General features: G+C 40.6%; 1 protein-coding gene across 7 annotated transcripts in view; it reads left to right on the top strand.

The window, feature by feature from the left end:
- The window catches only part of HCFC2 (host cell factor C2), a 106,593-nt gene that overhangs the window by 27,245 nt on the left and 64,648 nt on the right, over positions 1 to 14,700 (top strand). For all 7 annotated transcript variants that reach the window (XR_003943341.1, XM_030214418.1, XM_030214417.1 and 4 more), the window contains exons 4-8: positions 3,000 to 3,208; positions 3,734 to 3,818; positions 4,452 to 4,558; positions 4,959 to 5,147; positions 7,914 to 8,156. Coding sequence is in view for 6 of the 7 variants with exons in the window: in XM_030214418.1 (XP_030070278.1) it covers positions 3,000 to 3,208; positions 3,734 to 3,818; positions 4,452 to 4,558; positions 4,959 to 5,147; positions 7,914 to 8,156 (833 nt within the window). In the remaining variant the exon portion in view is untranslated. The remainder of the gene's footprint in view (positions 1 to 2,999; positions 3,209 to 3,733; positions 3,819 to 4,451; positions 4,559 to 4,958; positions 5,148 to 7,913; positions 8,157 to 14,700) is intronic.

The raw sequence follows: 14,700 nt of genomic DNA, 5'->3' as shown, positions 1-14,700 counted from the left end.
TCTGTGGTGGTTTGCTCGCTTGATTATCATTGTAGCTGCAGTGGTTGATGGGGCATGTGTGCATTACAAAGGGACCTTCTTGGGAAGGTGCATACTGGATTGTTCCAGGGAGCACCTCTGCTTTATGCTTAGCCTGCAACAGGCCCTTAATTAGGAGGATTTCTTCCATTAGCGTAAAGCAAGACTTCAGAGTTGTGAGTTGGCACCATCTTAGTTGGGTACCAGGAGTCTTCCTTAGGCATTTTTGGTGCAGGCAATGGAACGGATCCAGGATCTATTTTAGCTTGAAGTCCCAACATAGCTGATGTTGTAATAAGTATAATTGCACCGCTAATATATTTAAAAGAGACCACTGGATGGTTGAAATCACAGGAGTCTGGCGATGGATATTGGGAGCTGTGAGGCTAGGCTGTCATGCTGCTTGGAGCTCACCAGTGTTTTCTCTACCTCCATCTGCTGGTAGGAAGGGATAACACCCATTTGTGCAGAACAGTGGAGCTATAAAGAAAAGAAATTTATTCAATAAGACTATTTCTCCTTTTTTCTCTAAAGCTTTCCCAAATGGCTAAAAATAGTAGAGTTTATATTTTTAATTTGTTGCTCCATCTTGTGGCACCGGGTTCCAGTGATTGACTTTGGAATCCTGTTCTCCTTTCATTGTCTTTCCATCACCTAACTTTTTCTTATGCTACTGTAATATTTCCTTTTATTCTGTCCCTGTTGTGTAATATTTGTTCTATATATGTTTGTCTGTTTTACCATTACCCCCATAACTTTTGTTTTAACTTTTGTAAACTGCATAGCCTGCACATTTTGATTGGTAGAATATCAAACAAAATTAACCTGGATCTTAACCTTTACCTTTGCATGCTTTATAAAATTTTTCTGTGCACTATCTTTTTATAGTGCTAGCCTAAGGGAAAAATGACATTCTGACTTTCATTTGGAATTAGAAGAGCACAAAAGTAGGTTCATGGGGTTTTTATTTTTTTTTGCCTCTTGATTGACTGAAACATTGTAAACACAATGGAGGAGTATTGAGGAGTTAGTCCTAGAAATCCTGTATCTTTGATCATTCATCAGCCTTGTTAAAAGCCCTTCTCTTAACACACATATATATATATATATATATATATATATATATATATATATATATATATATAATGTTTTAACTCATTTTTTGTGGGTTAACATGGTACTTTTGCTGCATTGTGGGCAGATAACATTATTTTTTAAAAAACTATATATTTTAATTGCTTAAAATGTGTAGAATTTCAGTTACTCGACTTGGAACTGTATTTCGGTGCTGAGTACCTGCCTTAACAGTCTGTGATTAAATGTATGAAGAACTGTCTGTTAGGACACTGTGTATCTGGTCTTAGTTGTTACCTGACCGTGATCAGCGCTGGTCATTTGAAGACTGACCAGACACGATGTCCTAACAGACTGTTCTTCATACAACTAATCTGAGACTCCTGAGGCAGGTACTCTGTGCCAAAACATGGTTCTGTGTCGAGTCTTAAAAGATGTATTTATTAGAATAAACACTGTGTGTGAAGAACCTTTTGAGTCCCTCATATCATTGGAAATGACATCCGTTTTACCCTTCTCCATTAGACCGTTTCGTTTGTAGGGGTTGGTGTTCCTCCACTTTCTGTGGTTGACTTCTCTAATAATAGAATGCCCTTCATCTTGTAAAATACATCCTTCAACGCTTTCACACTTAGACCTTTGTTAGTGTTGCTGAAGCAATTCTTCCTTATCAGTCTGCAAGGTGGTCTTGGCAAATTTTTTTTTTTTTTTTGGTTACATTTGTACCCCGCGCTTTCCCACTCATGGCAGGCTCAATGCGGCTTACATGGGGCAATGGAGGGTTAAGTGACTTGCCCAGAGTCACAAGGAGCTGCCTGTGCCTGAAGTGGGAATTGAACTGAGGACTAGATGCATCAACCAAACGTTAAAAAATCTAAATCGTAAAAGTGCTTAATGAATTTGAAACAACGAAGAATGCACAAAAAAAACCAGCTCAGAAATGTTTGGTGTGGTATTGAAAAGTACAATGTATCAAGCGTTCGTAATCCCCGTCATTAATTTGCCCCTTAAGCATGCACAGAGCAGCCACAAACGTATTAAACCTACGTAGGTTGCTTACGTCAGACTGGGGCGTGCGGGGGGGGGGGATCCCGACCTGCAAGCCTTTTAGCTGTCTGATCTAGCAGAAGAGTGCAGTTGAAGATAACTCTAAAAAGAACGACCCTCGTAAATCCCCTTTTGTAACAAAAGACCTCTTTGCAGCTTGTTTACAGTACTGGGAAAATTGGCTTCAGGGGATAGCAGGGAGTTTTAATTTTCGAAGCTGTGGGAGAAGGGGAGAGACAAGATTTTTAAGCTGCAGGGAGAAGCAGTATGTTTTGTTTTGTAATGATGCAGGGGAAAGCGGAGAGCCACGTGTTTGTGTTTGGATCTTACTTTTCTTTTTAAACATGCTGGCTTGGATTTTTATGGTGCAGGGGGCAGCGGGGAGATGATAGCTCAGGCCTTAACAACAGGTCTGAGCGCACGTAAAATTTCTGATGGTAAATGATTTGTTGCAATCGTCGGTATGGTTAGTGCATTCCGAATTGTCCACATTTCAATGGTAGTTTCTCCTTTGCATTCCGTTTTCGTTAGCTGCTTGCTTCATAGGAAAAAGGCCTTTAATGCATGCAACGGTTAGGAATTTCCTTCGTTAAAGGGTTGTTAGAGGGTCGTTAAGGTTTAGTGCATCTAGCCCTCAGTTCCTCAGTTCCCCAGGACCAAAGTCCACCACCCTAACCACTAGGCCACTCCTCCACTCTAAATGTCATGGTTAGCAGCATTCTGGGTTTCTCATACACTGGAATAACCAAAGCTGCTATTATCAATTGGAAATGGAAACGTTTTAAACACAGAAAGATCACCTGACCCCCCCCCCCCCCCCCTTATACTTATTGCTTTTCCCTTTTTTCATCCCATGCCAGGTATTTGAATGATTTCTATGAACTGGAGCTACGACCTGGTTCAGGGGTTGTGGGCTGGAACATTCCAGCAACTAAGGGGCCACTGCCTTCTCCTCGGGAGTCTCACACATCTGTGGTGTACTGCAGAAAAGATTCAGGAAAACCAAAGCTGTATATTTTTGGAGGGATGTGTGGTTGCAGACTTGGTGACTTTTGGGAACTTGACATAGGTGAGTTAAAGAAAAAACAAAAGTAGATGGATGCTTTAAAGGCCCATTATGCTCAGATTCTTTATTCATTGATAGCATGGAGGGTGGAACATTGATTTTTTTTGTTTGATAGTTTATATGTTCTTTGTAGCTCAGGCAAAGAAAAGAAACCTGTTAGGATCTATACTTCATATCATAAATTTAGCCCTTCCTCTACATACCAAGGGCAGGTCACAGAAGCCTCGTGCCTTTCAGTTCGTCCAGTTAGTTGGTGAATGGACATTTTGAAAGTGTATCTGAAGAAGAAGATGCATATAGCTTTCACTAACCTCATTTCATGATTCTTTTATCAATCTTACATTGTTAAATTGCATTTGAGTGTAGTTACTGTGTTATCTAAAATCATCTTGATGTGCAATCTTTATTAGGGTAAGAAACATGCAACTCTGGTGGTCTGGCTTGTCCTTTTTGTCACCTGGTGTAACTTTGGAGTATTCCATGCGACAGTAGAAAATATGTATAACTAGAGAATTTTTTTTTTTTTAGAAAGTATGTCTTGGTCAAGACCAGAACCCGAGGGGATATCTCCGCTTCCTCGCAGCCTTCATACAGCCAATGTTATAGGAAACAAGTATGTTCCATTTTAAAAGTCACCTAAACCACACCCAGATGACACTGAAACGGAGAAAGTGACAGCAGGGAAAAACCATATGTCTTATCCAGTCTGTCACACCAGCTTCTAAGCTCTGCAATTCCTGCTTCTCCCTTAAACATCCTCTGTGCTTTCTTGAATTCATATACTGTCCTCAACGTCACCTCCTCCACTAGGAGGCTTTTCTATGTATCCACCACCCTTTTCATAAGAAAGCATCTGAATCCATCTTCTTTCAACCTCATTCTAATGACCCCTCATTCCAAAGCTTCCTGTCAATTGAAAGAGGCCTGCCTCATATGCATTTGTACCATGGAGATATTTTCATGTCTCTGTATCTCCCCCCCTCCCCCTTCCACATCTTTCTTCCAACATTCCTCTTTAAATCTCTGCATGCTGCCACATAAATGTGTAAGTAGTACCATTTCTATTACACATGCTGATTTTTAAACATTAACTCCTAAATATATTAGTGTATACTGTTTTTGCTTTAGTCAAACAGTGTGTGCTAAAACATTTAACATGCACTAATATAAAACAAAATGATACAAAAATGCACATTGCTATTATCCAGATGCCTAATAGCCTCTTTTCTTGTTTTATTTGTATCAGAATGTATGTTTTAGGTGGCTGGATTCCACAGGCGTTGGCTAGTATGGAAAGTTCAGCTCATGACAATGAATGGAAATGCACTGGCTCGTTTTCTTACCTAAATTTGGGTCAGTGTCTTTATGCATGGTAAAAGAAAATTGAATACTTGCTTTATTTGCAGAGGGAGGTCCCTTATGATAAATCAGCATGTCAGCACGCTTCAAACAATTTTTTTTAGTATCTGTTCCCTTGATATGATATATCTTTGGGAAGCAGGAAATAGCTATGTTGTGAAAAAAAAACCCCCTCACTTTTAAAATATGTGTGGTATAGGTTTGTCATTTGAAAAGAATTGTTAAGATAGTGCCCCAACCTCAATAAGGGTCCCAGATCTAGTCCTTTCACTACAGTATGACCTGCCAGAAATACCTTCCCTGGTGAACTTTATTGTTCAGTTGTTTTTATTATTTTAATCTGAGAGAAATTGTTATCGCATAATAGAACTGATTTTGCCTTTTTATTTGACAGACACTATGGAATGGATTAGTCTTTCACCTGAGTCTCAGGATGACAAGAAGAATTCAATGCCCAGGCCGCGGGCCGGTCACTGTGCTGTTGCCATTGGCACCCGTCTGTACATCTGGAGTGGCAGAGATGGTTACCGAAAAGCCTGGAATTCTCAAGTTTGCTGTAAGGATCTGTGGTATCTTGATACTGGTATGTAAGAGAATTAATATGAAGGTCAAACAGTGCACTGTCCTCTATTACACCTGTTTTTTAATTTATTTAAAATAACATTCTGGGATCTTGAGTTGAACAATTTCAGGTGAGTAGTTGTAATATAAATCTTGGGTCTGGGTAATTTTGCTAATCTGTTTGTAGGCTTGGATGAATGGCCCTAAGGCCCGTTCAGGGTGAGATGTATGCAGGCTATTAACACTGATCTTTACCCACTTTACTACTGGTGCACCTTGTAAAAACTGCCTGAAGAATGCTCCAGGCAGTCTATGGCTGGTAAAAGATCAGTTAACTTTTGCACGATAGAAACCCCCCCCTCCCCCCCCCCCCAAAAAAAAATCTGATTATATTAATTGAGCATATGCTATATAAAATTTTTAACATAATAAATGTTGGCTCACGGTCCATCCAGTATGTCCAACAAGGTGGCCAGACTAAAATCTGGCACTCTGCACAGTTTCAACTTTTTCATGATTAAACACTTGACAATTCTCGGCAGAACCACTCCTAAACACCTATGAGAAATCAACTTGGGAGTTTTGGCTCCCGTGGAGGTTACATTGAATACCATCTGGAAGGCGCTTCGGGACCTAACGGTGGCAGTAAATAATTTTGTTTCAGATATAATTTTATTAGAGAGTTACATGGACAATTCAACTGAAATTCTACATGAGCAAGAAGTGGTTATGATTTTGAAAATGGTAATAGACCAGAAATTTTGAATAATAAAATGAATATTATTATAGATGATTAATATCGAGATTATTGTTTTTCCCAGAGTTCCGTGTATGACTCCTAAAGTTTTCCTCAAAAATATTTCCTCAAATTATTACTTTAAAAGGAGTGAAGCCTGTGAAAACTGGGATTACTTTAATCAGTGGGATTTGAATTAGAGACTTAAGTATATGTATTGTTAAATAACTTCTGTTTTTTAAAAGAGAGAGAATGTAATCAGATGTATTATTTCTAACTAATATTGGACAATAAGTATGTTTTTAATGAAATGATTTGACTATACACCAGATTGGCCTTGAAGCCAACCAGATGATTAATGTGGAATAATGAATTAGACGAGTAATATCTGGGGATAATCAGGTTAATACCACGTTTTGTTTTTCTGTTTACTGTTTAATTGATCTCCTTATCTTGTTTCACTCTCCCTATTTAGTGGTCTAAGGAAGAGAATAGAATTACCTGACTGAAATAATTCCTACATATTACTTTCGCTGTATTTCCAGCAAGTTGTTTTATCGCTTGTAAAAATTTAAATGGTTATAAATAAATAAAAAAAAACACTTGACAATTCAACTTAAAATATAAAAAATATAAAGGTGATTTAGTCCTTCATGGGAGTTTGTCTATTCCAAAAGGTGTCTTTAATACACATTGCTAATAAGTCTCAGCAGAAGGCTTTTCCACTCTGTCAGTGTATCGCTACTCAGATGTGTCATAGATTGACTTTTCACACAGAAACATCAGGGATGTTGGTGTCAAATTAGTGCCCTTACATTGAATAAACATGTCAAACTATTTGTAATATTTTTAACATTAAATTGAACAAACTTTTTTCTTCAGATGCATGGGGGTAGGGGGGGAATTATTGAGGTACTGTATATACTCGTATATAAACCTATTTGAGTATAAACCAAGGTAATTGTTTTCTCCCCCAAAAACAGTTAACTCGAATATAAACAGGGGAGGGAGGCTAGGTAACAATTGTTTAACCTGTTAAACAACACAAACACATGAAAGAAAAATCGGGGAAAAAAGCCAACTTTTCCAAAAATGAACTGAGGTTGTTTTATCTGTGCACATCCCTACTTAGAAGAGAATACAAGATCCCCGTAACATCATCCTTTTCTACTTCTCACTGTAAAACGCAGGTAGGCAGTACTGATGTGGCTGCCACACAAACATCCAGACTCATGGGTCATCTGTACAGGCTGCCAGACCCATACAGTTATTTTAGCATCCACTAGAACTCCCAGCTCACTACGGAGTATGTGGCCTCTTCATTCCTCCCTCTCCTCCCATCCCGTGGTTTCCGGAATTGCTGCAGTTCCTACCTCCAGCTGACATCGACAGAGAAGAGTTGTGTGCTGGCCAGGGGCCTTGAGCATCTGTGTATGTTCAAGGCACTGCACCAGCTAGCACATGGCTTTTCTCTGTCAGCATTAACCGGAGGTAGGAACTGTAGCAATGCCGGTAACTCCAGGAGGTTGGGGGGTGGAGGAAGAAATGCTGGAAGAAACGGGAGGGGAAAATGAAGAGAAACTCAAATATAAACTGAGATACCCATTTGGCCCAAAAATCTCAGTTTATATTCAAGTATATATGGTATGTTGTATTTATTTATTTTTTTTTAATCTAAAACTTGCTCATTTTATGTTAAGATATTGAGATTCAATAAAGAATTTACAGTACATTTGAATATTTTTTTCACCCAATTAAAAGTTTTCCTACATTAAAAAAGAATTGCTTTTCATTGGTAAATGCCACAGTCACAGGATTGCCCTGTTTGAGAATCTGAGAATAGCTGATGAGGCTGATCTGGGATTGATAGATTCTGTCACAATTTAGCCATGTATTTCTGAGAGGGGTTGTGGCCTTGGATTGTTGATTTGGTCTCCATAATAAAACCACAGTACTTCTCCGATGCTTTAGGAATGAGATTATAAACCTTTTCTATTTGAGATCTAAGAGACCAGAAAATTTGTAATTACTGATATACTGTTTCTTCCATAGAAAAGCCACCTGCTCCCTCACAGGTTCAGCTGGTCAGGGCAACAACACATGCTTTTCACGTTAAGTGGGAGGAAGTACCTACAGTTGAAGGCTATCTTCTTCAGTTGAGTTTGGATTTGCCGTCTCCCACCCTTCCTGCAGCACAGACTCCTGTGGCCTCTGAAAAACCATCACCATCGTCACAGGAGAATGTTACTCCAGTCGCTCTCTTAAGTGCCAAACAGCTGCAGTCATTACAAGAAAGTAGGTTTTGAAGTTATGTATTCTGTTAATAATCATTTCAAGATTTTTTTATTTTTGGATTAACCAAACAGAATTCTTTAAAATTATAACCATTAATACCCTAGAGGTAGTTGAACTTTGAGACATTGATGTGTGTGATAGCACTGTGCATAAGAGTTCTAAAAGGAGATAATGTCTTGATGTTTTACTGTTTAATTTATTTGAGTAGAAATATGGTCTAGACTTGAAGTGACAATGTACGGAGATATCATTGTATATTTCAATTTTAGATTACTCTAGATTTGAAATATGCTTAATCAGAGTTTCATCGAGCCCAGTGTCCTGTTTTCTAAAGGTGGCCAAACCAGGTCACAGGACCTGACAGGATCCCAGAGAGTAGTTAGATTCTATGCTGCTTACCCCAGGTCTCCCTTAGTAATGATCTATTGACCTTTTTCTACTATTACTACTTATCATTTCTATAGCACTACAAGGCATACGCAGCGCTGTACACCATACACAAAAAGACAGTCCCTGCTCAAAGAGCTTACAATCTAGCTAAGACAGACAGACAGAACAATTAAGGGTAAGGGAATAAAGAGGTGAGGATAAAAAGGACAGGGCAAGTGAGCAGTGGTTAGGAGTCAAAAACAGTGGTAAACATAGTAACATAGTAGATGACTGCAGAAAAAGACCTGCACGGTCCATCCAGTCTGCCCAACAAGATAAACTCACATGTGCCATTTTTTGTGTATACCTTACCTTGATTTGTACCTGTCTCTTTCAGGGCACAGACCGTATAAGTCTGCCCAGCACTATCCCTGCCCCCCAACCACCCGCCCCGCCTCCCACCACCGGCTCTGGCACAGACCGTATAAGTCTGCCCAGCACTATCCCCACCTCCCAACCGCCAGCCCCGCCTCCCACCACTGGCTGTGGCACAGACCGTATAAGTCTGCCCAGCACTATCCCTGCCCCCCAACCACCCGCCCCGCCTCCCACCACCGGCTCTGGCACAGACCGTATAAGTCTGCCCAGCACTATCCCCACCTCCCAACCGCCAGCCCCGCCTCCCACCACTGGCTGTGGCACAGACCGTATAAGTCTGCCCAGCACTATCCCTGCCCCCCAACCACCCGCCCCGCCTCCCACCACCGGCTCTGGCACAGACCGTATAAGTCTGCCCAGCACTATCCCCACCTCCCAACCGCCAGCCCCGCCTCCCACCACTGGCTGTGGCACAGACCGTATAAGTCTGCCCAGCACTATCCCTGCCCCCCAACCACCCGCCCCCGCCTCCCACCACCGGCTCTGGCACAGACCGTATAAGTCTGCCCAGCACTATCCCCACCTCCCAACCGCCAGCCCCGCCTCCCACCACTGGCTGTGGCACAGACCGTATAAGTCTGCCCAGCACTATCCCCACCTCCCAACCGCCAGCCCTGCTTTAAGTTTGGACTTGAAAACAGCCAAAGAACTTGTCCAAATATTTTTAAAACTCAGCAGTAAGTTCCAGTTGTTAATTGTGTTGAGTGAAAAATATTTTCGCCTATTTGTTTTGAATGTTTACACTTAAAAAAAAATCTCATCTTCCATCCCATTTATCATTTTGGTCACACTTTTCTGTATCTCTTTAAATTTTGCTATAACATTTTTGAAATGTGGCCACCAGAACTGCACGTGATACTCAAGGTGGAACTTCACCATGGAGCGATACAGAGGCAATATGATACTCTTTGTTTATTTTCTGTCCGTTTCCTAATAGTTCCCAACATTGTTTGATATTTTGGCTACCCCTCAGACTAAACAGAAGATTTCAACATATTGTCCACAATGATGCCTAGATCTTTTCTTGGATGTGAAACATAGCATTTCATAGCTATAATTTGGTTTGCTCTTTTTTTATGTGCATCACTATGTACTTTACAGTAAATTTCATGTACCATTGGTTGTCCAGCCTCTCAGGGTTTCCTGCAATTTCTCACAATATGCATATGATTTAACAACCTTGAATAATTTTGTCAACTGCAAACTTGATGACCTTGCTCATTGTTCCCATTTCCAGATCATTTATGGTGAGAAGAACGTGTGCATTTTTCACTCCATTGATTCAGATGGAGCCTGTAGGATTTGCAAAGTAAAAGTTAACACATTTGTATTAAAAATCCTTTCAGGAGACGTACTGGGGTACACTTTCACCCTCAAAGTCATACAGATGATATGAATGAAAACTCGAAGTATGCACAATTCCCAACCAGTCCTAGGAACACCTTTCACCACAGTTGGCAAAAGTATACATGCAATGGCACTGCATGTGTGTGTGTACTGACATTTAGAGTGAGAAGTTCTATTAAACCCATTTCCACGAGTAGAGCACAGTTTATTTTCAAAGCCACAGCTACAGTTGCTCTTTTTTAGAGGGCTATTTTATAAAACATTTTTCTTAGCATCAGCTCCACGGTTCTGAACAATGGGTGTTACCCCTTCCTACCAGCAGGTGGAGGTAGAAGAAGCTGAATTTTGCCAGTGACATCACCAGCATAGTTAAGGGGCTCCCAGGAGCAATCCAGCATTTTTCTTTACCTTAAGCAAGTGGTAGATTGTGCTGACGGTGCTCCTGTCTGTGGCGTAGCTCCCTGCTCTGCTGGCCTCGGCCGTATAGCATGGTCAAGCCTTACAACCACTCCCATGCCACAGTCTCAGGATCGTACCTGGTTGAGCTTGGAGCTTGGTTCCGCATCCTCCAGTCGCACTTCTTAGTGCCACTGTGTGAGGCCTTGGCTCGGTTCTGCAAGGCTTTGCCCGAGAGGTGCAGGTCCCCATCCCCCCACCCCCTTACCTGTTCACCCTGTTTGGGTGTATTCCTCACAGGCTCCCCCTGCAGCTCCAAGGCTTTCCAAAAATACTCACTTTGGCAGCAGAGAGAGATATATATATAATAATTCAATTGGCCTGCTAGCTTCAAGCCTTTTATCAGTGGCTAATGCTATCATAAAGTACTAAGTAGGGAATTCCCCTTTAGGCTCACCCAGAGAGCCAGGCACCATAGATGTTGGGAGTCCTGGGCCACATAGGCTGAGGCATTCATGTGCCGCGCTTTGGTAGGGCTACTCCACTATTGATACAATTATATTGGCTTCCTATTAAGACCAGGATTGTTTTCAAAACTCTGCTCTTATGTTTCAGATTTTACATGGTGCAGCCCCTGATTACGTTACCCCTTGTTGCTTTACCTTGTAATGCAACCTTTAGCATAAGAGACTACTTGTGTCTCCATTTCCCTACCTGTAAGAAAGTTATATTCAATCTATTCTGCTGATTTTTCTTACCAAGGTACTAAATGGTGGAATTCCTTGCCAAAATATATAAAATCCCAGCATGATTACTTAGTTTTTCACAAATTTTTGAAATCTTCAAAAATTCCTGTTGATACTAATGCATAATTCATTTTGCCTTGTTGAATTTTTTTTTTGTTTGAATTCCCCTTCCATTCTTTTATGTATGCTCTATTATCAGATTTTATGTATTTATAGCTATTTATCTTGCCTCTCCTTTCTTGAAATGTATGGGTTTATGAAATTTATATTTATAATGACTCCCTCTTGCTTGTTAGTCACATTGAACTTGAATTTGTGCAGGAAAATATGGGATATAAATGTCAAAACTATGTAAAAATAATTTGCTCTCAAAATTAAGAAAGGAGACGCCTTCTATACTCTTTATATTTAATAAACAAGCCTCAACTGCCCGGGGAGAGTCATAGACTTTTTATTCAAAAACCCCACTATCATTGCAGTAAGCTGAAAAAACTGTAGTGAGAAACAACTCCACTCATGGGAGAGAAAAAAAAACACTGCTGGAAAAAAGCATTTTTTTCTCAATGATGGTTGGCTCTTGTGGGGTTTTTGAATAAAGTCTACAACTCTCCCCAGGCAGTTGAGGCTTGTTTATTTACATATAAAGAGTATAGAGGGTGTCTTAGCAAATTATTTTTATATAGTTTTGTGCTTTATATTTTGCTCTTCCTTATAATTAAGAAGATCGGATATAAATGTCATAAGTAAATAAACATTCTCTGAATTCCAGGTTTAGTTTACAAGGTGGACTATTATGTGGTATTTTGAGATATGTGCATTCTTTACAAAGCATGTGAATGCCTACGAAATAGGATGTTAATCTTCTATCTGGGTTTTTATTTAAGAAAGAAAGTGCAGTCTGCTCCCACTTTTTTGTAACTAACAGCCTTCAAGACGATCGTGTGACATTTGTAGTTATAAGAATGCATTCAGAAGGGGCGACTTTCATTTTGTTATAAAAAGATCTTCTACTACTATTTATCATTTCTATAGCACTACTAGACGTACGCAGCGCTATAGACTGGACATAAAGAGACAGTCCCTACTCAAAGAGCTTACAATCTAATTAGGACAGACAAACAGGACAAATAAGAGATAAGGGAATTGCTAAGGTGGGAATGATAAAATATGGGTACTGAACAAGTGAGTAAAGGTTAGGAGTTAAAAGCAGCATCAAAACGGTGGGCTTTTAGCGTAGATTTGAAGACGACCAGAGATGGAGCTTGACGTACCAGCTCAGGAAGTCTATTCCAGGTATATGGTACAGCAAGATAAAAGGAATGGAGTCTGGAGTTAGCGGTTTAGGAGAAGGGTGCAGATAAGAGAGATTTACCCAGTGAACTGAGTTCGTGGGGAGGAGTGTAGGGAGAGATAAGAGTGGAGAAGTACTGAGGAGCTTCAGAGTGAATGCACTTGTAAGTCAATAAGAGGAGTTTGAACTGTATGCAGAAATGGATAGGGAGCCAGTGTGAAGTGACTTGAGGAGAGGGCTAATATGAACATAACGACACTGGCGGAATATTAGTCGTGCAGCAGAATTTTGAACAGATTGAAGAGGAGAGAGATGGCTAAGTGGGAGACCTGTGAGAAGCAAGTTGCAGTAGTCTAAGCGAGAGCTGATAAGAATGTGGATAAGGGTTCTGGTAGTGTGCTCAGAAAGGAAAGGACAAATTTTGGTGATATTATAGAGAAATAAACGACAGGTTTTAGCAGTTTGCTGAATATGTGCAGAGAAGGAGAGTGAGGAGTCGAAGATGACCCCAAGGTTACGAGCTGATGAGACAGGGAGGATGAGAGTGTTAGCCACAGAGATAGAGAATGGGGGAAGAGGAGAGGTTGGTTTAGGGGGAAAGATAAGAAGCTCAGTCGGTCATGTTTAATTTCAGATGTCGGTGAGACATCCAGGCAGCAATGTCAGGCAGACTGATACTTGGGCCTGGATTTCTGCTGAAATTTCTGATGTGGAGAGGTAGATCTGGGAGTCATCAGCGTAAAGATGATACTGAAAACCATGGGATGAGATCAGAGTACCAAGGGAAGACGTATAGATGGAGAAAAGAAGAGGTCCCAGGACTGATCCCAGAGGTACACTAACTGATAGTGGGATAGAAGTGGAGGAGGATCCACCAGAGTATACACTAAAAGTACGATGGGAGAGATGAAAACCAGGAAAGAACAGATCCGTGAAATCCAAGTGAGGACAGCTTATCAAGGAGTAGGCAGTGATCAGCAGTGTCAAAAGCAGCAGATAGATTGAGAAAGATTAGGATAGAGACCTTTGGATCTGGCCAGTAACAGGTCATTGGAGACTTTAGCAAGCGCTGTTTCAGTTGAATGAAGAGGGCGATGCATAATGAATGCAGGGATGCTAGAGTTTGAATGGAAGGTGGGGGTAAAATAAAATTAGATACAGAGTGCATTTCAGTTATGCAGCTTGTTAATGATAACTGTGTTAAAATATATGTGTATTTGTTTGATGTGATTGATGTTGTAATATTTTTCTTGCAACTGCACTGTGTATTGAGAATAAAAAAAAAAAAGAATGAAGAGGGCAAAAGCCAGATTGAAGTGGAACAAGAATAACATGAAATGAAAGAAAGTCAAGACAACAGCGGTGAACAAGCACGTTCAAGTATCTTGGACAGGAAAGGGAGGAGGGAGATGGGGCAATAGTTTGGTAGGACAGGTAGGGTCCAATGAAGGCTTTTTAAAGAGTGGTGTGACTATGGCATGTTTGAAGGCATCAGGAACAGTTGCAGTGGAAAGTGAAAGATTGAGGATATGACAGATAAAAGGGATGACAGTAGGAGAGATAGTGCTAAGTAGATGGGTGGGAATAGGATCAGAGTAACAGGTAGTTAGTTTCGAGGAGGAAAGAAAATGTGCAGTTTCCTCTTCAGTGATTTCAGAAAAGGAGGCAGGGGTGGGAGGTTTGAGAGACTGGACTAAGGGAAGGAGAGGTGGAGGTAACTTGGTTGAGAATTCAAGTTTAATTTTGTGAACCTTATCATGAAAGTACTCAGCCAGAGTCTGGGGAGAAAGTGAAGGGGGAGTTGGAGGTGAAGGCACTTTGAGGAGAGAGTTTATTGTGGCAAAGAGACTTCGAGGGTTTGAGCCAAGAGAATTTGTCAACTGGAGTAGACCTGTTTGGCAAGTAAAAGAGCAGACTGGAAGGAGGTTGGCAAGAATTTGAAATGTATGAAGTCGGC

This window comes from Microcaecilia unicolor, chromosome 9 (assembly GCF_901765095.1).
Source record: "Microcaecilia unicolor chromosome 9, aMicUni1.1, whole genome shotgun sequence".
NCBI classification, from domain to species: Eukaryota; Metazoa; Chordata; class Amphibia; order Gymnophiona; family Siphonopidae; genus Microcaecilia; species Microcaecilia unicolor.
The sequence above is the reverse complement of the archived record's forward strand: the minus strand, read 5'-3'. Positions and strand labels throughout refer to the sequence as shown.